Source organism: Rhineura floridana, chromosome 1, assembly GCF_030035675.1.
Source record: "Rhineura floridana isolate rRhiFlo1 chromosome 1, rRhiFlo1.hap2, whole genome shotgun sequence".
NCBI lineage: Eukaryota > Metazoa > Chordata > Lepidosauria > Squamata > Rhineuridae > Rhineura > Rhineura floridana.
In genome coordinates, this window is record NC_084480.1 from 295,479,848 (window position 1) to 295,507,043 (window position 27,196).

A 27,196-nucleotide genomic window follows, 5' to 3' on the forward strand; every position below is an offset into this window, starting at 1 on the left:
CTGACTTCTCACAAAGGGGTGTTGATTCTAAACCCAGGCTGAGTGAGTCTGGGAGAACTGTGTGTGTGTGGTACCTTTTCCTGCCTGACTGACAGGTAAGCAGATCTAAACATGCAAGATTCATTGTGTTCATATATAAAATGGTCCCTCAGATCTCCACAGACCTGACCACAATTGTGCTTAACGTAACCTCTACCATCCAAGAAAATTGCTAAAACTGTTGAGCTGTTGTAAAAGGGGGAGGGAACATTCATATGGATTTGCTTTCAAATGTAAAGCAGCTCACATTAACAGCAAAATATTGCTACAGGGTGGCGGGAGTTGTCTGGAATCTCTAGAAGTCATCTTGGGGTCCCCTCCAAGCCTGTGGCTTCATGTTTGAAAGGTAGGATTCTGTAGAAAAAGAGACCACTGAAGTGGTCCAACCAGACTCTTTGTTAAGGTAATGGTTCTAGCCATGTCTGTTAAGCATCCCTTTGCATGACTGAAGAGTTAGGCATCTGGTTGCCATACAAATGGCAAGCTGTAGATGCAGGTGGGCTAAATGGGGCAGGATTTTTCTCTTCCCCTGGCTGGAGGTGATGTCATTGGTAAGTGTAAGAGAACAATAGACCAGAGACAAGTCTTGTCTTGAAATGGTGTAAGACGACATTTAAACAAATGCAGAGTTCAGAGGACCATTACAATAAAAACCTCTACAGCAGAATAGCTTTATCAACATATTCCTTACCCATTTTCCCCTCTTAGTCACCTTCTCTTTATCCAGGTAAGTTTTGAGACCTACATAGAGGAATCTGCCTTAAACATCCACCTCCAAACTTCTTGTACACACTCACACATACACCTCCTTAGGTTTATGTTCATACCTACCTTTGCTTATAAAGGTAAAACCCAAATCCTGCTAATATAAGGGCAAAGAAAGGCACGAGAATAGCAATGGCCACAGAACTGCTGTTTGTACCATGTGGTTGGTTTGATGAATTTGCGCCTTCAGAAGTGTTGAGTCCTGGAAGAACACACACAGAGAAAGTTATTTCTGTTACCTCCTGTTACGCTTCTCATTTGAAAAATCACAACACTGTGGTGTAAAACAAAACTAAACAATAAGTGAAAAAAATCAGTACATGTCATATTAGATGGTCAAGAGTTCTACAATAGTTAGGAGACTTTTGTTAAGAGTCCTAGGTACAAACACCAGATTCTGCCACAAACATGGAGCTCCTCTTCCCAACTACGTGAAAGAAATACCTGAATCTGTCATTGCACAGGCTATTTACTGTAACGGGCTCTTAAGAACAGTCATGTGCAAACTGACTAGCTCAGCCTTTCCCAACTAGTGGGCCACCAGATGTTGTTGGACCACAACTCCCATCAGCCTCAGCCAGCACTGCCAATGGTCAGGAAAGATGGGAATTGTGGTCCAACAATATCTGGTGGCCCACTAGTTGGGAAACGCTAGACTAGCTCAACTGAAACATGACTGTTTCTTCACTGTATCAAGGTGTAGCATACAGTGATCAAACACTCATTAAGGTCTCCTTTGTACATGCAGTCATATATGGGTCACCTCTCACAATGTAACTGTTTGATGCAAAGAACCATGTGGTATACCCTTTGGCCCTCCGGATGTTGCTGCACTACAACTCTCATAATCCCTGATCACTGGTTATCTTGGCTGTGGCTGATGGGAAGTAGAGCCCAACAACATCTGGAAAGCCACAAGTAAATCACCTTAAGATCCCAATCAGTGAACGGACATGTCTTTGCATAGCTGGTGTAACGGAATCTGTTGAACATGTTCAACTGTCTTGCAATTTGTGCAATGAATGCAGAAAAAAGCTTATTTTCCCTCTATTAACTACTTTGCCTAGGAGTATTTCTGCAAATTTGGTATTGATCTGTTTAAGGGATGTGTCACCTTCGGTTACCAAAAGTGTTGCAAAGTTGTTTTTTATTACAATGCAAATTAGGAAAAATGCTACCAGCCTTCTGACTAAGGAACTACTTAATTTGTATTTATTTGGTTTGCAATAATTATTAGCAGTTGTGTTTTATATGTATTTTAATTTTTGTGGCTTTTTATACTGATTTTAATCTTTTGGTCTGTGACCTTAATAAATGATTAAAGTAAAGTTAACCACCTCTGCTTTATGTGAACGACTCTTCATGTGGTTAAGGCTAATTTTAATCACATCAGTGCAACTACCCCATACATTTATTTTATTTACATAAAATGTATGAACCACTTGATCATAAAACAGCCAAGCATGAAAAAGTGTACAGAAGTGCAGAGAAAGTACTTTTCTTTAAAAAATAAATAAATAAGGAAAACATTCTAAATGTATGGGACACTACTGACTAGTTTTGAAATGTTAGTAAATGGGAAGCAATCAGGAACTAAAGCACTAATCTGAAAGAGGGACAGGAAATGGGATAAGATGCAGTAAGATCCTCTCCTCTCACTTTTTTTCTTTGCCTTTTTAAGGATGGATCAAACACACACAAGCTGGTGTAGAAATACCTTTAACACAAAGAAGTGTCCAACCTAGTTCTTTAGTTTTTGCAAGACTAAATAAATTGCCTCCGCATATATTTGAGAAGTTATTTCCTTCCCTTCTTATTGACAATAAAAATGAGAAATTGATTATCCTTGGGAACTATATGAACATACCTTTGACTCCAGATAAAATTATTGTATTTGAAAGGGACCAAGGTACTTAAAAAAGGATTACAGCCCAAGCATCGAATTCCTCTTGTAAAACTGTACAGATTGGTTTAAATGGAAAACGCTTAAGAAGTGGAAACATTTAATGATATACCAGCTTCTGTTTAAGGGGAAAAAATACTGCAGTACTCCAGAGATGGGCTCCAATAATTTATAGCTTAATATTTTCTTTTAGCTACCAAACATTTTTGTCTTTTTTATATGATCATGGATGTAGGTAGTAATATTTTTTATCGGCAAGGAATCTGGCAGAAAAGATAGGTGAACAAAGAGACTGGTATACAGCAACAATCAACATGTATGAATTTCAACAACATCCTTCCCCAGAGTCCTCCTCAAAAGTGATATTAAAAAAGCATCCTCTCTCAATCACCACACAGTTAAGTCATGGTATTTTAATATACACTGATTCAGGCTAACTAGAGACTTGGAGCTGTTAGTGGGAATTTGACTAATTGGAATATATCCTTCCCCCTCTCCCTCTAAAATCTGAGGCTTTTTAAAAAAGAAATGTGAACATTTGAGGTCAGATTTTGAATGCAAAGTAAGATTTTAGGTGAAACGCAAAAAAATTCTGTTAGGGATGCTGTAGTTGCATCTTGTACCGTAGATTCTGCATTGAGCAGGGTTTTGGCCTCCAGGGTCCTTTCCAGTTCTATGATTCTGTGAAATGAAACATCCATGCACAGAGGGCAGTACACTTCTGAATACCGGTTGCTAGAGACTCACAGCAAGAGAAGGCCATCACCAGCCTGGGAACTCTCAAAAGTGTTTGGTTAACAACTGCTGGAAAAAGAATGCTGGATGTTGCTCCAGCCCAGCTTGATGTCACTTACATGCTATAGTACCCTTAGATGAGAATACCACTTCTGTATAAGAGTACTTTAGGACCTAGTCTCACAACCAACTCAATGAATGGTGACAATGAGGGGGGAAACTCAGCTTGTTTACTTTAGCTGTCCTCAACCTATGGTGATGTAGTCATATTTAGTATTTGCTTTTTTCTGGCATGCTGTCTCTAATTCACAATTAGGATGATCTGTAATGATGCTGTGCCCAACACTGCAGCCTGTATGTGGTAGCACATGCATACATGAGAGGCTGGCAGCAGTTAAAATCAACATAGTTCAACCTTCCTATGGTCATGCACCAAGGTGGTTGTGAGGACAGGACATACTTTCAGTAGACATACCCAATATTAGTCATGTTTACTGTGTATTATACACAGAATTTAAAGTTATATTTCAGTACTCCAGCAGATGCAATCATTTTTATCAAGAAACAACAGAACTAGAATCATATTCAGTCATTCAGAATCCCTGTGTAATCAATATGCAAAGGGGAGAGCAGAATCATGCCTGCTGTTGCCCGCCAACACTACTGACCTCCACATGTTTTGCTTTTAAGATTTTTCATTTAAAGTATTTCATCACTGTTGTTTGCTGCCCTGGGCTCCCTTTTGGAGGAAGGGCGGGATATAAATTTAATAACAAATAAGTGTTGATTGGCTATGTGTGCATGGAACCAATAAGCATGTAAAATACACACATGTAGATTCTCTCCATGAAATCAGGGTAGTGGTGGTAATTTTTACAGGGTTCATGATTACACAGCTCTATGCACACATAGCTAATTAATCCATGGAAGTCGGGCTGAGCCACTTCACACATGAATCCCAAATGACTGCACAGGGCTTAAAATGTCGCAGTCAATGTCTACTGGTTACCTAGTCTTTGAAGTCCAAATTGCCCATAATCTTTACCCTGGATAAATCCTTGAAAAACATAGGTAGCACCATCAGGCTCAGCAGAAACCTAAAGAGATTTCAAAAAGGAACATAATTAAAGTGGATATACATATATTGGTTAAACGTTAAGAAGGTTATTAATTCAGGCTGAAACAAGGCACTTAAACCATTCAGCTACTTGCCACTATTCTGTACTTTTCATGGAAATAGATTTTCCAAGCAGGAGGTAGTTGAGCTAAGAGAGTATGTGGGCTATTATAAATCTCTGTGTCTGAGTTGCCTGAAAATGTGTTGTTATTTTTATTAACATCTGAGATTGCTATCAGTAAAAGAGATTAGGAAAAAATATTTCCTTCAGTGTGGTTGCTTTGCACATTTATCACAAAGAGCTACTCTTAGCAACTTATAAATAAATCATCTAAAGCCAAGAAAACTAGTATATGTGTTATTTTAGTTCTTTTTTATATGTACTGTATAAAATGGTTATCTTTCAAGGGCTGGCACCTAGTGCACAGTTATCACTGAAAGGAATTTAAGTGGGTGTAAATATGTGCTTGATCTTGGGCAAGCTAAGGGATAAGTCATATGGTACCTGGGGGTGCCTGGCCATCACTGGACAATGTCTTGCACTGCTGCACACAGTGCACACAGGTTAGATTTCAGCATGTCACCTCGGTAAGACATAATTGGCTTTTTCATGCCATTGTAGCCCAATGTATGTAACTTTAATTTGTAAATTTATGTAACTTTAAAGTTGACAATGAGGACATTGAACTTGTCAAGGATTATCAATACCTTGGCACAGTCATTAACCAAAATGGAGACAATAGTCAAGAAATCAAAAGAAGGCTAGGACTGGGGAGGGCAGCTGTGAGAGAACAAGAAAAGGTCCTCAAATGCAAAGACGTATCACTGAACACTAAAGTCAGGATCATTCAGACCATGGTATTTCCGATCTCTATGTATGGATGTGAAAGTTGGACAGTGAAAAAAGGGGATAAGAGAAAAATCAACTCCTTTGAAATGTGGTGTTGGAGGAGAGCTTTGTGCATACCATGGACCACGAAAAAGACCAATAATTGGGTGTTAGAACAAATTAAAGCAGAACTATCATTAGAAGCTAAAATGATGAAACTGAGGTTATCATACTTTGGACACATCATGAGAAGACATGATTCACTAGAAAAGACAATAATGCTGGGAAAAACAGAAGGGTGTAGAAAAACAGGAAGGCCAAACAAGAGATGGATTGATTCCATCAAGGAAGCCACAGACCTGAACTGACAAGATCTGAGCAGGGTGGTTCATGACAGATGCTCTTGGAGGTAACTGATTCATAGGGTCGCCATAAGTTGTAGTCGACTTGAAGGCACGTAACAACAATGTAGCCCAATGTGCACAGAACTTGGCAAGTGACAATAGCAGCTAACCAATGTCTTCAATGTACATAGTTAGCATGGGAACTGCCCTTTTTTCAATGACAACTGCTCACTGATATGTTTGTGTGACCTTGTTTTTAGTCCCAACCATTCAGCCCATTCCTTGAAGCCAGAGTGGAGAATGTGTGGCTCACTAGATACTGTTGGACAACAACTCTCATTAGCCCTGACCATTGGCAACAGTGGCTGGGGCTGATGGGAGCTGGAGTCCAACAACATCTGGAGGGGCACCTGCTCCCCATAAATGATTGGTGTATGATTCCAGTTACCAAAGGTTAATGTTGGGGAATCAGTTTCAGATACAAATATATATAGCCCATCTCTGTCCCTTTGCCCCTATTGCAGTCCAGATTGGTATAACCCACAGTTTCCTTATGTAATATAAAAAGATGTCAGAAGTTCCAATCATGGAATTCTCATGTCATATATAGGAGACTCATACATTACCAATTGGCTCTAGCATTAGAAGCTGGAATATGATACCCGATGGAATAGGAGCAGGAAATTAATGCAGCAGGAAAATCATTTTGCAGCTGGTGGCATGACTGCTCACTGGGGCAGGGTATCACCAACATGTTATCTCATTGCTGAAAGAATTCAGCTGGCTGCCAATTAGCTACCGGGCCAAGTTCAAGATTCTAGTTTTGGTGTACAAAGCCCTACGCAGCTTGGAATCTTAAGATTGTCTTATCTCTTGTATACCCAGTTGATCATTGCACTCTGCAGGGGAGGGCCTTCTGCAGATACCATCTTATCAGGAGGTCCATTCCACACAACATAGGGAGTGGACCTTAGTGTTGTGGCACCAACACTTTGGAATTCACTCCCCTTAAATATTAGACAAGCACCATCTCTGTTATCTTTTCAGCGCCTATTGAACACCTTCCTCTTTCAACAAGCCTTTTAAGTAGAAACCTTATCTGAGTCTGTGCTGGAATTGCTTTTAAATATGTTTTCAAAGTTGTTTTTAAAAATATTTTTAAGATGTTTTGTTTTCATATTTTTTCTTAAAAAATTGTTTTTAAGATGTTTTAAAGTTGTTTTAGTGTTTTTGTTTGCCGCCCTGGGCTTCTTCTGGGAGGAAGGACAAGATATAAATAAATAAATAATTTGAATGAATGAATGAATGAATAAATAAATAAATAAATAAAACCACAGCTTGGCTGAAAATTAGTAATTTCTACTGTATATCTAGAAATACAGCCATAATGATTCCAGGGTGGGAAAAAGGATTAAGAATATGAAGATTTTTGCTGCATTCCATATCCAGTTAACCAGAGTGTTGCCATTATAATTAATTTGGATTTTGTCCTTATAGCTAAAATATATTCCACCTGTTGTACAAGGAACAATTTGTACTCCCAGCAGCTATCATGACAACCTTCTTGTCAAAGCATGTTGTACTGGTACATCCAGTTGTCCCCATTTTCCACCTGCAGCTTGAAACCCTGAAGAGTAACTGCCAGTCAGTGTCAACAATACTGAAGTAGATGTACTAATGGTTTGACTTGGTATGAAGCACCTTCCTGTGTCTCTAAGTGTCCTATGAAGCATCGCTGCACAGCATAAGACACTCTTGGCACCTTTCACCACCACAATCTGTGGCCTTGTCTGCACTATACATTTAAAGCAGTATCATACCACTATCATACCACATAGCTACAGTTCTCAGAGTTTCCTGGAAGAGAGACTGATGGTTAAACCACTCTGAGTATTGTAGCTCTCTGAGTGGAATAGGGAGTCTCCTAAGAACTCTCTGCACCCTTAACAAACTACTGTTCCCAGGATCCTTTGTGGGAAGCCATGGCTGTTTAAAGTGGTATGATACTGCTTTAAATGTACAATGTAGATGGGGTCTGTGACACTATTGCTGATTCTGATCCATGGCTCAAGTGCAACACAATGAACATTGCCATAGTGTTACCTTTGGGGCAACTACTGCCTAATTCTGAGCTCTATCTTATGTGCATCTAAAGGTGAATGCCAAGCAATAGGACTATATTCCTACAAACCACTCACTCTATGGATAGAGCAGCTTGTATTCTGTTGTGTACAAATGCAAAGCAAATGAATCTTACTGTCACTATATTACAGAACATGAAAAAGTATCACATGTTTTAACAATGAAGTGTTAATGCAAAGATGTTTTTTAAAGTAATGAACAAGTGTCTGCACAAACTGTATGTCGACTTCCCCCACCAGTACAATTTAAGAATAATTCTATCAGTGGCATTTTCCCAGACCTTTTAGAATGCCACTTCATTCTAGCACCCACATTTGTTCTTGCCCTCTCAGCAACTGTCTGTATGATCCTATTTTTAACTTTGGTAATTAAACTTTCATTTTTAAAATGTCTTTTTTTCTGGTCTCATGCACAAGCCATCATTTCCTATAAAGACAGTATTGGATTTTGCCAGAACTATACTCACAAAGCCATCCATTGCCCATTTCTCCTCCTTCAGTTTGTTCACAGAAGTATGGGATGGTGTTTTAATGAGATATATATGGAGCATTAGACGGGCTTCCTGGCTTTTATACACCCCTGTAAAATATAAAAGTAGTTGATCTGTGCCACTTATAAGTAATTTGAGCTATAAAAAATCCTCACATTTTTCAAGGGAAGTCCTTACAATCACACAGGCAAGACCTGAAGGTCAGTGATTTACATTTTGCTCAGATATTTAACTAGGGGAAAAATATATTTGAGGCATTACACATTCAAATCATGTAATGTAGGGAGTTGGTCACCTCTATTCATCCCCATCCCAATTATGTCTCCTTCTCTTTTTCTCCTTCCATTGCTATCTCCCTCTGTTCTACTATTAAAAGGCTAAGAGACATTTGGGCAATGAGAAACAGAGAACACACTGTGGTTTGGATCCAGGTTTTTTGTCCCACTGAAATCAATGTGAAACATTAGTCAGGCCTGAAGCCTACATTGTGTTCTGATGGTTCAAACTATTATCCACATCTAAGCCTGATCAGCCAAGAGGTAGCACATACCCAGCTATTGCCAGGTGTCTCCTTTTGCTGCCAAAGAATTACTGGGCTCAGGAAAATATTAAAAACTGAGGTTAAACTGACAGGTTTTAGCAGAATGAATGAATGATCTTCTCTGATAAATTCCTTGGATTACTTTTTCTGGCAAATTATGATGGAGCACTCTTGCAGGCTCTAGCAAAGATGGCTGAGATCCAATGGATTCTTACATGGAGCTGGCCACTGCTGCTCTCTGCAAATTTACATTCATATGAGCCCCATTCAGTCACTTTCTTCAGTCATGTAGGAGAAGGGGCAGCACGACACTACTGCTTGGTCCACCCTGATATCCTCCACAACACAGGCCATGCTTCCTAAATATCCATGTATTGGCAGAGATGTCTACATAGTGAAAGTGTATATGTGAGCAGCTACTCATTGTTTTAGAACAATTTTTTTCTATTTAAATCTTGGGGGTTAGATTGAAATATATGGGTTATAGCTTTTTCCATGGCCTTACCTGAAAGTAACAGCTCCATATTGCTATTGGTAAGTGTTGCATTCACTCTTCCTGATGTTGCATTGAAATTTGTAACTGTCAAGGTCATTGGTTGTTTTTTGCCTTTGTAATTATAGGAGCCTTTCCATATGTAATTCTGGGCAAACACATCATCAGGAACTGCAAGGGACAAAAACATCCAAAATATTAATGAGCCCCATTAATGCCCCTGTAATGACTCAGGTTAAAATGAGAATAGATGCTCATTACCTCTCCTCTTCAATTATTTTTGTTATTGGAAATTATATTTATGATTCTCACAGAACCTAGCACATATATGCATAATGCACAGTAATGATGCTTGAGAACCCATCTGTGAACTACCCTTAACTGCATCTGTGCTAACTAAAAACTCTAATAATAAATATTACATGGATATTGAAAGGATATGGTCAAAACGCAAGTTTATACCCAACTTTTTATGCCTGTATATAGACAATTGTATAGAAAGGGTAGAATCCAACTGGGTGGAATCCAGTTGGTTCCATTCTGCTGACAGAAGGCACCCATCAGTAATTCCTCCTCTCCCCAGCAGTACCCCTCATCCAAAATCTGTTCTGGATGGTTCCCATACACACTTCAATTCATATACAGAGAATGAAATTCCATTAGCTAAATGGAGAGGCAGAAACACCCCTAACCATGTCAAAGGTGCCAAAGGTCTGGCATGTGCATGCTTAGGCTGTTGGTGGAACTCCATAGAAACCATAAAGAAGAAAAAAGAATATTGTTTCTCAAGGAATTATTCACAATTCACAAAATTATTGAATTGTGGAAAGAGATGCAAGGGGAAATTTTAGAAGCCATAATATGATTCCATGTGTCTTAACATTCACATAAAGATATTCCAAGCATTTTTCTCTCACCTGAAAGCACTTACTTGTATAAATACCTATCTAATCACGGGTGGGTTGCTACATTGACTATTTAATTGAACCTCCCCCTATTTATTACAAAAAAGAGAGGAAAAAAACCAATAGCTATGTGTATATTGCTCCCATATCAGATTTAACCAGACAAAGGCCCTGCGCACCTACCTGTCTCCTCTTCAGCCAAGTTAGAGCTTTCCCTCCAACTCACTCAAATACTGCCATTTGCACATGCCCCCCCCTCTCACACACACAAATATAGCCTCAGCTGCAGGACTGTCTCTTTTCTAATATCTGACAGTTCTCTGATTCAGAGCAATCAGGAATTTGTTTCCTAATCATCAGTTTTCCAACAGCTGATAAGTCTGAGCTATTAGCCTACCTAAGATATAGTTACCCAGGAGCTGTAACAGGCTAACAGCACATTTTGTACTCCCCATCCCATCCCATCCCATCCCATCCCATCCCATCCCATCCCATCCCATCCCATCCCATTTGCTGTATTCTCCATCCCCACACTTATGATTAATTCATGCTAACAACATTGGTGAAAGGAAATAATAGCATAACTGGTGACAATAAGCAGTACACCACAAAGGCAGACAGAAGAACTAAAGTATGTGTGTATGAATCCATACAACTGTTAGGGATGTCAGATGCCCACCTGTCCCATTTGAGCTCCTGTCTTTCTTTATTTCTTGAATCAATGTCCAATTCTTTTGAATGTCAATGCTTGGACCAAAAATGCTAGCTAAATGATAGGTTATTGCATTATATTTTATATGCACATAATTCATCAAGTTGAGCAGTAGTGACAATGCCAACTGCATACTCAAACTGTTTAATTAAAAACAAAACATAACACCCTTCTCATGACTGTAAAAACAAGGAGCATGATCTGGTCAATGTTAACTACTTTTCATTTTCCTCAGATTTCTATGGGTGAACTGAGTGTATGCTTAACAGGATTTAAAGCTGCTTAACTTTGGCTAGATCATATAAACAAATGAATATTGTGTTGTGTGTGTGTGTGTTTGAGTGAGAATGAGTAAGTGAGAGTGAGAATGAGTGAGTGAGTGAGTGAGTGAGTGAGAGAGAGAGAGAGAGAGAGAGAGAGAGGTGCTCTTCATTGTGTAGACAAATCTTGGCAGGTAATTAAGACTAGGGTTGCCATGAATGGTCACATATTTTGATGTAAAAGTAACACTTCAGTAAGCCCAAAATGTTCCCCACACCCTTCCTCTGTCAATGTTTGGGGTTTTTTTTGTCCTTGTTTGCAGCCACTGCCCACCCATCTGCTGTTCATTTGGCACCAATTTTCTTCCTTACAGCCATATAGCCAGTCAGATAATCCACATTATGATGTCACCAAGGACAAACAAAGCTAAGAATAAAAGCAATGTTTCCCAGACTGCTCACATGGGTAATCTCAGCAAGTGGAATTGACTGCCCTCATTCTGAATGGGCAAAGAATTCCACACATTTTCACTGCAGGCCCTGAAAAAATAAATGAGGAGCACTTTTCACTGCTGCTGAAAGTTATAGAAAAGCAGCATACACCCGTGTTGCTTAGCCCTAATTTACAGCACAATTATACGCATCTTTATTCAGGAGTAAGTCCCACTGTGTTCATTGGGACTTACTCTCAGGCAAGTGCATAGGATTGTAGACAGGGATGCTTGAAAAATACTGTTATGGGTTTGGGGTTGAGACGGTTTATTTCTGAGTCTCCTTCCAGCCTCTGATTTGGAATCCTGTGCTTGGGGGTGAGAAACCCACTCTGCTGGTCAGATGAGTTTCTTTTGTTAATCATATAGAGTGACCAGGTGGGTTAATGGGTCTATCAAGTGCCCACCTTTGGGGTGCCTCCTGTAACCCTGATGGAAAAGCTGGATATTGGACTGCTGATGCCTTGAACCCCTCCATCCTAAGCTCAGACTGGAATGTGAGTAAATAAATAAACCATATTTCAGAAAGACACCACAGTCTCCGCTGACCTTCTTTCCAAGGAAACCAAATCCTGGGTGAGAGCAGGGACCCCTGGAAATCTCACCGCTCGGATATTGGGGTGGCATGCAACAATACATTCTTTCAAGGAACATATCTAAAGTGACCATATCTGCACTTCCCAGCTTCCACACTTTCTGAACATTCCAATGTTTAAAATTATCAATGAAGACTAATGCATAAACAAGAGTGACTTTGAGGGGGGATGCATATGAAAGTGATATGGACCAAAATTAAACAGATTTCCCCATTCCTGATTGCAACCTAAGAAGTATGGCTGAAAGAAAAGGTTAAGAAAAAAATATACTGACAGTTTTAAATTACTTATAAGAATGTCAGGAAGACTCTGAACACCTATTTTCCATAATACTTAAGCATACTATACAAAGCCAATTGGCTTCTCAACATGCAGACTTCTGACAAAATAACACACATGTATGACGCTTCACAATTACAGTGTCTGCCTATGTAAAAGGGCTTTGTAGGCACTGTCCTGCACTACAACTCAGCTGATCGGTGACACCTACCAAGCCCTGTGCAGAGTGCTTGGCAAATATCAATGCTCAGCTGATGTTGGAGCCCACAAAGTGCTGTGTATGGGACTTTGTATGTCCTGATAAGCAGCTAATTGTCAGGACTTGTAAAACACTGTGCTTTTGCCCCCATAATTTGTTTTTAAACTGTACAGTCAAAAATGACTCATCTGACATTGTGACATCATGTGATTGACACCTCTCAAATTTGGCAAGCAGGGGATGAGAGAGTTAAGGCTCCAACATCAGCTGATCATTGGTGCTTGCCAAGCACTCTGCACAGGGTTTAGTGGATGTCACCAATCTGGACTATTCACTGGATCCAGCTCCATATCCCTGATCTATAAAACCCTGGTAAACGCAGATGATTTCTTCATCTAATGTCCCTTTTTATTGGAAGCTTTTTAACAGTAGTTCTATAAAGCTTCAAAAAATATCTTTATAATCCATATGCTACATGCATTTCCCTTATGTTTTACTATACAGAGAAACCACACGTCCTAGAAATATGCAAACAATGCACATATGGATAATCCTTGAAACAGAGGAACAAATGCCATTTCTTAACTTAATTGCCTTAAACACTGTTAAAGTTTGCAAACATGTATCGCAGGATCACTTTTGACAACCATTGATAATGAGGCTGTTTTCTCAAAAAGGAACAAACAAAGAGACTTTGATTTGAATTTAAGTTTCAAGTAGTAACATTATATGGGTTGAAATAGAAAAAAAAAGATGATAAACATGATGCTTCTAAAAGCCCATCTTCACTTTCTTTAATTTACAGAGGGACTGTGGCAGTGAGCTATCAAAATATAGTACTGGAAAATTCAGTTGTTGATTTACTGATGGAATAATAAAAAAGTAGTATGAGTTCTTTCATCAATAGGATCTATTTACATTACTTCTGAAGAGCACTGTTGTTTTGAGGCAGCCGAGAAATGACTTTGCAATCCATGCAGGTGATCCATGCAGCATCACAACTTGGAAAAGAAAGATTAGTGGTAGCTGAACACATTTATTCCAACACTGCATCTTTCCTTTCTGACAAAGTATCTAATGTTCTCTCCTCACGCTTACTCCACCATGAAATAGCAGCAGCAGTAATGATTAACGTCCTCTTAGGCTTCAATGCTTATGCCCTTTCCATTTACTTGATGGTAAGCTCTGTTGAACATTAGTTCTGTGTAGTCATGAACAGGATTGCACTGTAACCATTTAAGTGAATCACATTCTGAATGCTTCCAGTTGGATAAAATAGATAAAAACTATATTGACAACAAAACTATATTGTATGGATGGAACAGCTAGAAGCTAATAGGCATAAAAAGACAATCCAGTTTAAGCTTACTCTGCAAAGCAAGTCCAAAAAAAGAGATCTTGCAAAATATTTCTTGTTTCATCAGAATGAAACTTCTCTCTTTCAAATTTTAACTTTTCCACCTGTATCTCCGCATCCAATGTTCGTTGCTTCTCCCTCTCCTCAAACCCCATTCTCATTCTCTCAATTTCCAACTCCCTCTGTTTGTCTTTCTCATCAGTTTCCCTCCTCAATCTCTCAATTGCCAACTCCCGCTGTTTGTCTTTTTCCTCAGCCTCCCATCTTAACTTCTCTCTCAAATACTCTATATAAGCAGGATTGCTTGAATACCCTTCTGGGGTCTCTTCCCTGACAGGTTGTTTTTGCTGGACAGTTGTAAATCCTATTAGTGCTACCCTCAGTTCATCTACCCCTTTACCCTCATGAGGTAAATTGAATGTTATGCACTTCTCCACCAGCTCCTCTCTTTTCATTTTTATATATTCAGTCATGGTGTTGGAGTTCACTCACTCTTTGCCACACACTCTTTGCCAGTCACTCTCACAAGTAATCTTTATTTGTTATTTCTGTTTGCCACACCACTGTTAGGGACTCTCTTTTGTCCGTATCCCACCGCTACAGCCAACACCTGTGACGCCCTTCCCTGGCTCTCCCTGTCAGGTTCCTACCTGCTCGTGGCTACTGCCTTTCACTAGGCACCACCAGGGACTCCACCAGTCCGGACTGTCCTTTTTTATGGTTTCTCTCTCCGCTCTAGCACAGATCTCAATAGATCCCCCTGCTAGGCAGCAACACCAGTCACGTTCTACAACCAATGTTCCCAGAGACCTTGCCTGAGTCTCTCTATCCAGTTACATTCGTGACTGCGTGCCTATGCTGTTCCCAACCCCCTTGTATCAATGCAGATAACTCATAACTCGGGGTTGCTCTGGATACTTATAATGTTATCTTCTCCTCTTCACCGCTGCCACCATTTGTTACTGTTTCCCTTCAACCTTACCCTCCCTTCTGGTCTGTGAAACCCCAGCCAAGGATCAGGCCTTCGGTAAACCAAAATAGTATTTATTAAATAACATTAATAACAAGATAACTTTGATAATGATCTACAAGCTTATGGTTTCATCTATTACTGTGATATTTGACTTATTACTAATCTGAACTCCACCTCCCTCTTTCTCCACACTCTCCTGACATACACCAACTCACACCCACCTCCCAACTCCACCAAAACAACCCACTAACGTTCCACCCAGATTCAACTGTCATCCTTCCATTTATACTCTCAGCCATCCAAACACTCAGCCAATCATCCAGCATTCTACTGCTCATTTACTCCCCCCTCCTCTTTCATTCCACTTACCACATATCTTCTATACAAACAGCACTTACCATATATACATTAATACAGGAACATCACAGGTGTCTTTGCTGTAATTTCATTAATACTTTTTTTAAGCTAATATTTTCACAGAACGTTCCACATATTTTCCCAGTGGTACCTACTTCTGAGTTAACATGCAAAGGACATGTTGAGCTGTAATACTATTGCTGTTAATATGTTGGTTACTAATTGCCACCACACCAAAGAAGACTCATGACACAGTTATGGAATAATGCTATATTTATTTAAAATATAACAATTATATTTAAATCCAATTTCTGCCAATTACCAAATTAAAGCTTCTTCAGGCAGGGGAGGATACCTGGCTGAGAGGGATTTATCCCTCCAGTTCACTGGGCATGTCAGTCTCTACAGACCATGACTCCCTAGCAAAGAATGTGGGTGAACTAATCCCTCCTTGCCAATAGAGTCAATCACATGTTCCCAACCTCCGTACCCTGGCCCCGCCGTACAGGCGTTCACCCTGATGTGCAAGTTGGTCCCACAAGGACACCCCCAAGATCCCCACCAGCCACGCCTGACTGGTGGTTCCCTAGTGAGTGCCCTTTAATACAATGCCTCGGTCACCTATTTTGTACCCCACCTTCCTCACCTGCCTGAATTCCATACCAGCCAAAGCGAACAACCCCAAACCCCCCTTTTAGCCAATTGAATCAAATCCCAGCAGTATGGAGTAGGCAAAATGAAAGGGATGCTGAAATCAGCATCCCCCCCCAAAAACATTCCTACTCAGCCCCAACTGGCGACTAGCAAAGCCCATACTGACCGGGGGGGGTGCCGCAAGGCAAAAGAGAGGCAAAATTTGAGGGAGGAGCTGGCTTATATGCCCTGCTCTTCCCTTACTCGGATTGGCCCAAGCAGCTCCATGTGATGCAATTTTGAACCCTTTGGGAATGTTCCCGAGCCTTCTGGCAACGTGGGGTGGCGGCAAACACCCCTCCGCCTTGGGTCATTCTACATGGCTGCTTCAAAATTCTTCTTTAAGGTAACTCTACTAATATCTTAACAGATTTAATGAGAGGGAGCAACTAATAATATTAAATATGAAATCATTCCCAGTCAATCAAAAAGGAAGATGGTAGGGCAGAAGGTTCCAGGTTTCTTTCTTTCTTCTCCAGATAGGATTGGGAAAGATTCTTGTCTGAAACTCTGGAGAGCCACAGTCAGTTGTTGTTAACAATAATGAGATCAATTGATCAATGGTCTGGCTTGGTGTAAGGAAGCTTCTTATGTTCCTAAAATGCTTGTACATATGGGCATTCCACCACATGTGTTTAAAACTAGAGCTGAGCTCAAATTGGTCAAATAAATTTCTGTGATTTTTCTTTTTTTCAGCCTTTCCCAGATCCTCCCAGATAGGTCTTGTAATTTCTTATCTTGTATTTGAGTCCCTTTTACCCTACATCTTACATTTACCATAACCTTCACTTGTACCACATGCTTTTACACATTTCTCAGATTTCTCATTTATCGTTTGTGACCTAGCAAAAAGTTGTTAAATTCTTTTCTGTCCTGTTCCTGAACTGTCTAGTTAGTCCATGGTTAAAATAAAGGTACTCACCATTTAATTTAGGACTTGGTGTTCCCAAAGCTGGCCTAGGGTCTTTCACCAGTATTTTGGAACCAGCTGTTGATGTAAGTAATAAAAATTCAGTTGTTATGACATCTATACAAGTTACCATAGATTACATGTAGAATTAGATACAAGTGTCTTAAAGATAAAAACCAAAGTGGTTACCATACAAATGAGCAAACAAGTAAGACATTTGCCATGCGTCTATATTGGAAAAAAACATAAATCTAAAACACAAATGTGATAGGAGCTGAGTTCAACTGAAATCAATTGATCATCTTACTATGCACATGCAAACCATTGTGTTTTTGTGCAGTCATGATTTTACCATAATTCCCATGGATTTTATGAATCTGGATTACATTCATAGTTTTGAATCTGAATATAATGTTGGCTGTATGTGCATGACAAAAAGCAAACTGGCAATTAAACTGTTTAATCATCATAGTTTTTCCTAATATGAATTGGAAGTCGCTGAAAACTTTTAGAAACTTCCCACTTTTTCTCAAAATTGCATTTTACACAGTTCCTTCTGCAGCGATGCCATGCATTTGTAGTAGTTTATAATTGGTTCAAGCTTCTGTTGCAGATGTGGCCTTACATGGGTTCAATTAAGATGTTTGGTGGTGCCAAGACAGTTGCCTGTAGAAACTGGGACTGCCATTGGGGTTTTGTGGAAAAATCAATTTTATGATAAAATGGGAGCTCTACATGCAGTTTCTGTGATCTACATGATTGTATTAATTTGGAAAAAAGGGCTGACACTTTTGCTTGAATTGCATGTATTACTCAGAGGTGCAGATTCATAAAATGTCTCCACAGTTAAAAGTCCCCCTATTTTATAGTGTTGTTTAGAAACCTGTCCTCCAATTTCTCAAAAGTTTGCTTCCTCTGTTTTTCTGCTTCATTTGCAGGGTGCTTCAGTAATTCAGTAGATGCAGAATTGGCTTTACGTTATCTTTTCAAGCTGGCTGAGGGTAGTGTGTGTGTGTTTTACTCCCATTAATTGCATTTAACCATTTCTTCAGTGCTCTGCAACCTCCCTGGGTGCACGGCCACACTTCCTGATATGAAGATCACTATAGGAGAAATCACCTCATGCTCTTCCCCTGGGCTTTGACTAAGTGTAGGATGCTGACGAGGCTGGCCTCCAAGCACTTGAGCTCTTTATGCCTCGTGAGTTTGTTTTTAAAGGAAAATCTTCTTTTACCTTTTAAAATAATCTTTCCTCGCTAATTTCTTTGAAAGTTAAAATACTTCACTTTAACAGAAATAAGAACGAACAGCTATAAAGGCAGCCTCCCCAGCTTCCCATACTTACAAAAAAGCCCAGCTGAGGATGTCATGGGGTTTTCAGGAAGCATGGGTTTCTTGGAAAGCTGCAGAACACAGTCCACTGGAGAGATGATTTGCAGAATGAAACAAAGGATACTCACAAGACCCCTTAGCCACTTCAAAAGTAATGTGAAGACAGCAAAACCCCGTACCTCCATACCATTAGAATTTCATTGAAATTTAATTTCCCCTTTGATAATTTTCAGATGCAGTTTCTTTTCTCATTAATTGTCAGTAATGATCCAGTCAGAAACAAAAATGCTGAAGAGAAGTTTGGCACAACGCTAGGTTCAATGTCTTCGGCTACCAGGTGATAGGACATGAACCCTGTCACTCCTCCTTTCTGCTCTTCAAGTAATGAATTGCATAAAATCAAACTGGAGCACAATGGAAACTTCCCATCAAGGTCTAGTATCAGCTAGGGAACAGGCAGGGATTTTGTTGGGACTGTGGTTTGCCATCCCTTCTCCATGCACTGTGGTCCTCATTCTGCTTGTTCCCCTCTGTTGTTGCTATTTAAAATTATGCACATTAATTGGTTAAATCCTTGCACTGACAACAATCTGTTTAGCGCTGCGTTAAATACAACCCATTCTGTCTGGCTGGGGAAAAAACCAACAACAATCCTGCCCAAGTCAATGGAGCCAAGTCATAAACCTGTTGGTATCCTCAAGGCTGTGTCAGGCAATCTTATAAGAAATGCCAAGTTTCTAAGAGTGTGAAAGTGTCCTAATCTGTCCTAATCTGCAGAATTTAAAAAAATGGAAAATGGCACCAGTTCTACACTTCTCAAACCAAAGTCACACTATTCTCAATAGGCTGGGGTTGCATAAAAGATACACGTCAGGATCAATACGAATTTATGAAATGAAAGATGTCTGTGTGCTGAAGGTAGACCAACTTTACAGCTGCTGCATGTGTCCTTATTACTGTGATGTCTTTTGTAACCTGGATCACTACAAGACAGATGAAAGCAACATAATTCTTTATTCCTTTAAAGTCACCAGTGCAGTCATTTTTATGTGAACACTATTTTCATCAGCGACAAGAGAGGACAGAGGAACATGCTGCTTTTTCTCCTAATGACCTTCCTATTTGAAAGTGGCAGTCTTCTTCAGGTTTTCTGTATATACCAAAAAGATCAAAAAGGCTCTACAAGTTTGTGCTAGAACATACTTTTTGAAAGCTGATCATCCTGCATAATGTCGTGCACTACTGAATGAAATGCCATGGGGACTGTCTTTATGCTATCTGCTCTCCAGTTAATTTATTTAACAAACATAGAACTTTACCACCACCACCCCAAAACCATAATCAAATCTGGGCATGCAGGAAGTAGTAAAAGCAAAGGAATATTTAAACAAAAATGCCAGCAGCTTATCTGCCTATTCTTCATTTTGTTTTAAAGAATATAGCACTTTCAGATGCACTTATAACTAGAAAATAATGGTGGACAAAATCTTGAACCCCGTTTTTGTTTGCTTGTTTTTTGGAGAGAATTTCTGGTAAGCCATTGCTGTGTATAGTAAATAAAATGCTGAACTTGGAGTCCAAGGTTCAAACCTCAGCTCATCCATGGTGATCACTATATAAATGAAGGTCAGTTGTGTTCTCTAAGCATGTTTGTCATACTGAACTACTTAGGAGGAAAAGCAGAAGATACATGTAAATCATTATTATGAGAGTTTTGCCACCAGGAGAAGAACAGGGTTAGAAGAAGGGCCTTGACTCAATAGTAGAGCATCTGTCTTGCAGGCAAAAGATCCCAGTTTCAATCCCTGGCATCTTTAGGGAGGGCTGGGAGAGACTGGGTCGGCAGACATGCAGGAGAGAGTCTTTTCAGCTGTGGCCCCCAAGCTTTGGATACCCTACCCCAAGAAGCCCACTCTGCTCTCTGCCTGATGTAGTTCTGGAGACTTTTGAAAACCATAAGAACATAAGAACATAAGAAGAGCCTGCTGGATCAGGCCAGTGGCCCATCTAGTCCAGCATCCTGTTCTCACAGTGGCCAACCAGGTGCCTGGGGAAAGCCCGCAAGCAGGACCCGAGTGCAAGAACACTCTCCCCTCCTGAGGCTTCCGGCAACTGGTTTTCAGAAGCATGCTGCCTCTGACTAGGGTGGCAGAGCACAGCCATCACGGCTAGTAGCCATTGATAGCCCTGTCCTCCATGAATTTGTCTAATCTTCTTTTAAAGCCGTCCAAGCTGGTGGCCATTACTGCATCTTGTGGGAGCAAATTCCATAGTTTAACTATGCGCTGAGTAAAGAAGTACTTCCTTTTGTCTGTCCTGAATCTTCCAACATTCAGCTTCTTGGAATGTCCACGAGTTCTAGTATTATGAGAGAGGGAGAAGAACTTTTTTCTATCCACTTTCTCAATGCCATGCATAATTTTATACACTTCTATCATGTCTCCTCTGACCCGCCTTTTCTCTAAACTAAAAAGCCCCAAATGCTGCAACCTTTCCTCGTAAGGGAGTCGCTCCATCCCCTTGATCATTCTGGTTGCCCTCTTCTGAACCTTTTCCAACTCTATAATATCCTTTTTGAGATGAGGCGACCAGAACTGTACACAGTATTCCAAATGCGGCCGCACCATAGATTTATACAACGGCATTATGATATCGGCTGTTTTATTTTCAATACCTTTCCTAATTATTGCTAGCATGGAATTTGCCTTTTTCACAGCTGCCGCACACTGGGTTGACATTTTCATCATGCTGTCCACTACAACCCCGAGGTCTCTCTCCTGGTCGGTCACCGCCAGTTCAGATCCCATGAGCGTATATGTGAAATTCAGATTTTTTGCTCCAATATGCATAATTTTACACTTGTTTATATTGAATTGCATTTGCCATTTTTCCGCCCATTCACTCAGTTTGGAGAGGTCTTTTTGGAGCTCTTCGCAATCCCTTTTTGTTTTAACAACCCTGAACAATTTAGTGTCGTCAGCAAACTTGGTCACTTCACTGCTCACTCCTAATTCTAGGTCATTAATGAACAAGTTGAAAAGTACAGGTCCCAATACCGATCCTTGAGGGACTCCACTTTCTACAGCCCTCCATTGGGAGAACTGTCCGTTTATTCCTACTCTCTGCTTTCTGCTTCTTAACCAATTCCTTATCCACAAGAGGACCTCTCCTCTTATTCCATGACTGCTAAGCTTCCTCAGAAGCCTTTGGTGAGGTACCTTGTCAAACGCTTTTTGAAAGTCTAAGTACACTATGTCCACTGGATCACCTCTATCTATATGCTTGTTGACACTCTCAAAGAATTCTAATAGGTTACTGAGACAGGACTTTCCCTTGCAGAAGCCATGCTGGCTCTGCTTCAGCAAGGCTTGTTCTTCTATGTGCTTAGTTAATCTAGCTTTAATTATACTTTCTACCAGTTTTCCAGGGACAGAAGTTAAGCTAACTGGCCTGTAATTTCCGGGATCCCCTCTGGATCCCTTTTTGAAGATTGGCGTTACATTTGCCACTTTCCAGTCCTCAGGCACGGAGGAGGACCCAAGGGACAAGTTACATATTTTAGTTAGCAGATCAGCAATTTCACCTTTGAGTTCTTTGAGAACTCTCGGGTGGATGCCATCCGGGCCCGGTGATTTGTCAGTTTTTATATTGTCCATTAAGCTTAGAACTTCCTCTCTCATTACCACTATTTGTCTTAGTTCCTCAGAATCCCTTCCTGCAAATGTTAGTTCAGGTTCAGGGATCTGCCCTATATCTTCCACTGTGAAGACAGATGCAAAGAATTCATTTAGCTTCTCTGCAATCTCCTTATCGTTCTTTAGTACACCTTTGACTCCCTTATCATCCAAGGGTCCAATTGTCTCCCTAGATGGTCTCCTGCTTTGAATGTATTTATAGAATTTTTTGTTGTTGGTTTTTATGTTCTTAGCAATGTGCTCCTCAAATTCTTTTTTAGCATCCCTTATTGTCTTCTTGCATTTCTTTTGCCAGAGTTTGTGTTCTTTTTTATTTTCTTCATTCGGACAAGACTTCCATTTTCTGAAGGAAGACTTTTTGCCTCTAAGAGACCATCTAAGAACCATCTTGTTCCAGAGAGCCTTTGGAAGGGACTAATAAATATATAGCTTGAAACTTATTTTATTTCCCCTCTTTTTGGTTTTACCTCTTTAGTTTCCTTTTACTATCACTCCCCTAGATTTCGTAACTGTGTTTAATCTATTTTAATCTATTTTAACGTTTTTGCATTTTTTTTTTACTGTGTATGATTTTATTGTGAGCCGCCTTGAGTGCCCTATTGTAGCGTAGAAGGGCAGGATACAAATATCTTAAATGAATAAATAAATAAATTCTGCCCCCCCAAAAAAACCAAACAGGAGATGCAAGGAATTACCTTCACAGATGGGAACTTTCCCTGTCCATGTGCCATCAGATCTGCAGACTCTGTGTTCTGATCCTCCTGCTAGAAAGAACCCAGGTTGGCAGGTGTATATCAGGGTATAACCAAGTGAGGGAAGATCCATCCCTGCAACATTTGTGTGCACTGGAGATTCTGGTTGTTTGCAGCTGTGAGCTAAAAATTAAGTCATAATTTATTTTATATGATGTGACAAAATATAAGACAAAATATCAGTTGTGGACTCCACTTTTGGAGCCCCCTCTCAGACAAAATTGGTGTCCCCAACATCTGGCTATTTTTAGACAAAATTTCAAAATATACTCCTTCATCCAGTTGTTTCAGGCTAGAAATAAGTTAAGCTGTTTGCACTGTGGCTATTAGCTGATGCTATTTTACTTTTTTATAGGTTGACTATGCATTGTATATGTTTTAAGATTTTTAAAAATTGTTTTATGTTGTATGCTGCCTTTTGAGAGAAAGGGCAGAGAGTCAATATGATAAAATAAATAAACAAAAATAAAATATACAGCATTATGACACTAAAATAACAAATATCTATTTATTTAACAAAATGTATATACCACTTGATTGTAAAAACCCTCTAAGTAGTTTACAGAAAACATTTATATTGATAAAACCATTAAAAACAGGTAAAGCATTTTTAAAACAATTCAAACAGCAACAGTCTAAAAAGATTGCTGCACAGATATTATCTAACATAGTAAAACAATCCACTAAAATACACTAAACACCACAAAATGGACCGTTGGTCTTACCTGAAAGGTGGTTTTCCAGGGTCTGAGACCATCACATGGGTTATTAGTGCCACCTAATATCCAAAGGCAGGAAATGCAGTAAGAACCCAAGGAGTGCAACACCCAGTCTGATCCCACTTCAGTCCATTTTATGACAAGACTGAAGAAGAACAAACAGTGACAGTAAACAGATATAAAAGAAACCATGAGCTGCAGAACCAAGGATGAAAACAAACTAGCAATTTATTGAAAAGACCAATGAAGGCCAAAAAACAAGTAAGAAAGTATTATAACTAAATCATCAACTAAACAGACACTCCTTGACAGTTCATTTACTGGCCTGTCAACACACAAAACAGAGCATGAATTAGGCAACCACTGTCCAAAACAGGAAGGGATGTGATGGTCTCAGATCCAGACAACCACCTAAGACCAATGGTCCATTTTCCGGGGTCTGAGCCCATCACATGGGATGTACCCAAGCAGACCACAACTGCTTGTGGTCCACAACTGAGCCACAACTGTCACCTAAGACCAAGAAAGCACTTATGAAACTGCTTGTTGCAAAACTTGCCTCCCAAAAGAGGTATCAATGGTAGTGTACAAGTCAATTTTATAAAGTTTGAAAAAAGTAGAAGGTGAGGACTAGGCTGCAGCTTGGCAGATATCTATCAATGGGGCATTAGCTGAAAAAGCCACTGGAGCCGAAGACGACCTAATAGAATGAGCAGAGATCCCCTGTGAATCAGGTAAGTACAATGAGTCATAAGCCATTGTTATGGAAGCTCACAACCAACAAGCCAAGGTAAGTGAGAAAATCTTCTTCCCTAATGAACAGGGGTGAAAAGATACAAATAGTCTGTCCATCTAAAATCCCATGCTTGAGAGATGTACACTTTCAATGTATACAGAACATCGAGAGAATGCCAGGCCTTTCCTCACGGATGCACTGGAATTTGACAGAAGAATGGCAGTATCAAGTCCAGAATTCGGTGATAGGCAGTATTAACCTTCAGGATAAATGTCAGAGCAAAACTGAATCCTAGTGAAAGATGCAGTAGTTCCTAGCCACAGCTCTCTCTGTGGCTAGGAACTACAGCATCTTTCACAAGGACTCAGAAACCCTCCATCCTGAGGTGACAGCAACCAAAAATAGAACCTTATAAAATATGAGGCAGAGGGGAAGAGACTGTAAGGGTTCAAATAGTGGTTGCTGCAATGCCTGCAAAACTCTCTGTAAACTCCATGTAAGAAAATGATACACAACAGGAGAACAAAATTGCACTACCCCTTGGAGGAAATAAATAACAAGCAGATGAGTGCCCAAGGAAGAAAAAGTCCTTGATGACAAAATGGATGGAATAGGCCTGGTGCTGTAAGGTATTAGGCTTCAGACTCATCTGTAATCAAGAATGGCAAAACCCAAGATGATGCTGGACAGTAGCTTTCAAAGGGAAAACCTTATGACCCAAACACCAGACAGCAAATGCTTTCCAGGTACTCTGATAGATCCTTGATGTAGAAGCGTGATGAGAAGCCAAGTTAGTGTCAATGACAGAAGCATTGAGATCTGCATGACTCTGATGTCACCACTCAAATGTTAGGCTGTTAACTTAAACCACCCCAGATCTGGATGCAAAAGGGGACCCTGAAACAGTACACCTGGCTGGAGGGTCAGCTCCCAGGGAGGGTCCACCAAAAGGCGCTGGAGATTGGAAAACCATAGGCAGCATGGCAAGCAGGGGGCCACCAACAATACTTGTGCTCATTCCAGCCATAGCTTGCAAAGAAACCTGGCGACCAACAGCACTGGCAGAAAGGCAGAAAGCAGGCTGCATGGCCATGGTGCCATCAGAGCATCCATTGTCACTGCCCTGCTGTCCTGAAACCTTTAGATGTATTGGGGCAGCTGAGAGTTTTTCTGGGTGCAAACAAATCAATCAGGATTGTTCTGAACCTGTGTTGTAGCTGGATGAATACTCCGGGATGCAGCTTCCATTCTCACGGAGTGACTCATTGCTGACTTAACCAGTCCACCTGTATGTTCAGCTCCCTGCTCAGATGCTCTGCCAGCAGGAAATGTAAGTTGACTTCCAACCAGTTGAATGGAAGAGTTGATTCTGCTTGTAGACTCCAAGAACGGGTGCCCCTTTGACAGTTCACATGTACTTTCACACATGTATTGTGAGCCAATGAAAATGGGTTTTGGAAATGAAGGTGTGCCAGCTGAGCCGCTCGCAGCTCTAACCAGTTTATGCTGTGCATGGCCTTCCCCTACAATCATGTCCCCTGCATGAATCAAATGTTGCAGTGGGCTCCCAACTGGACATACTGGCATCGGTGGTGACAAACGTTCGAAGAGGGTCTTGGAAGGGTGTACCCTTCACCAAGTTGTCCCGACATGTCCACCATATCAAGGAATGGTTGAGAGCTTCTGAGGTCTGTATACTTTGATGGCTGACCCTCACAAAATGTCCACCTGAAACAGAAGTACCCATTGAAGTGGAAGTTTGTGGTGCCTTGACCATGGTACAATCTGAATTGTAGAGACAAAAAGTATCACGGCCTTGGCCAATAACATCAGACCCACCAACTGAAGGCCTCAAGATGCTCCACCATCTGACGGATCACATCCACTCATTCTGGACTTAGAGTGACAATCCCACGAAAGGTGTCCAATGTGGTTCCAAGATGTGGAGCCTTTGTGATGGAACCAAGTGGCTCTATTCTTGATTGATTATGAAGTCTCACCAGCCTAACACATCAAGGGTGATTTGTATGTGATGATGACCCATATCTAAAGTGGCGGCCCTCACCAGGAGGTCATCCAGGTAGGGATAGATGTGGATTCCTTGGAGGCAAAGAGAAGCCATTGGGGCAACTATCATCTTCATAACCCCCCATGATGCTGAAGACAGACCAAAAGGGAGAGCCCTGTACTGAAAATGATGAATGGCATAGGCGAATGTGAGGAATCTCCAATGCTAGGGGAAAATAGGGAAGTGCAGATATACCTCCTTCAAACTGATTGATGCAAACAAGAGCTAAAGCATGGCCATCCTTATATATTGCATTTGTTGATTTTACTGCGGCCTTTGACACAGTAGACAGAGGGCTTTTATGGCAGAAACTGGCCCAAACAAACATCGACCAAAGGTTACTCTGGCTGATTAGAGCCCTCTACCAGGCCAATGCGATCCAGGTGCGTATAGATAACACTGGCACCCTCTCATCTAAAATCCCAGTGTATAGAGGGGTGAAACAGGGCTGCTTATTAGCCCCCTTTTTATTTAATTTTTTCATAAATGATATGGTAGAGGCACTATCATTGCCCACCTTCTTTCTCCCCTCTATAGGGGCCAAAAAGATCTCCATCCTTTTCAATGCCGATGACGCGGCCCTTTGCTCTCTAACAAAAATTGGCCTCAAACGAATGATCCTAAAATTAGAGGAATATTGCCACTCCCAGAATCTAAGGATAAATCAATCTAAGTCCAAAATTATGGTATGTGGCAAATTTATGAACGCCAAGAACAACTGGTCATTAAACAGGGCCCCCATTGAGCAGGTTTCCACTTTCAAA

General features: G+C 40.5%; 1 protein-coding gene across 3 annotated transcripts in view; it reads right to left on the reverse strand.

The window, feature by feature from the left end:
* CSMD3 (CUB and Sushi multiple domains 3) overlaps positions 1 to 27,196 on the reverse strand; it is a 1,044,618-nt gene that overhangs the window by 6,172 nt on the left and 1,011,250 nt on the right. For all 3 annotated transcript variants that reach the window (XM_061605340.1, XM_061605331.1, XM_061605321.1), the window contains 6 exons: positions 22,853 to 23,032; positions 17,143 to 17,208; positions 9,411 to 9,569; positions 8,341 to 8,453; positions 4,452 to 4,539; positions 871 to 1,006 (listed from right to left, as the gene is read on the reverse strand). In XM_061605340.1, coding sequence (XP_061461324.1) covers positions 871 to 1,006; positions 4,452 to 4,539; positions 8,341 to 8,453; positions 9,411 to 9,569; positions 17,143 to 17,208; positions 22,853 to 23,032 — 742 coding nt within the window. The remainder of the gene's footprint in view (positions 1 to 870; positions 1,007 to 4,451; positions 4,540 to 8,340; positions 8,454 to 9,410; positions 9,570 to 17,142; positions 17,209 to 22,852; positions 23,033 to 27,196) is intronic.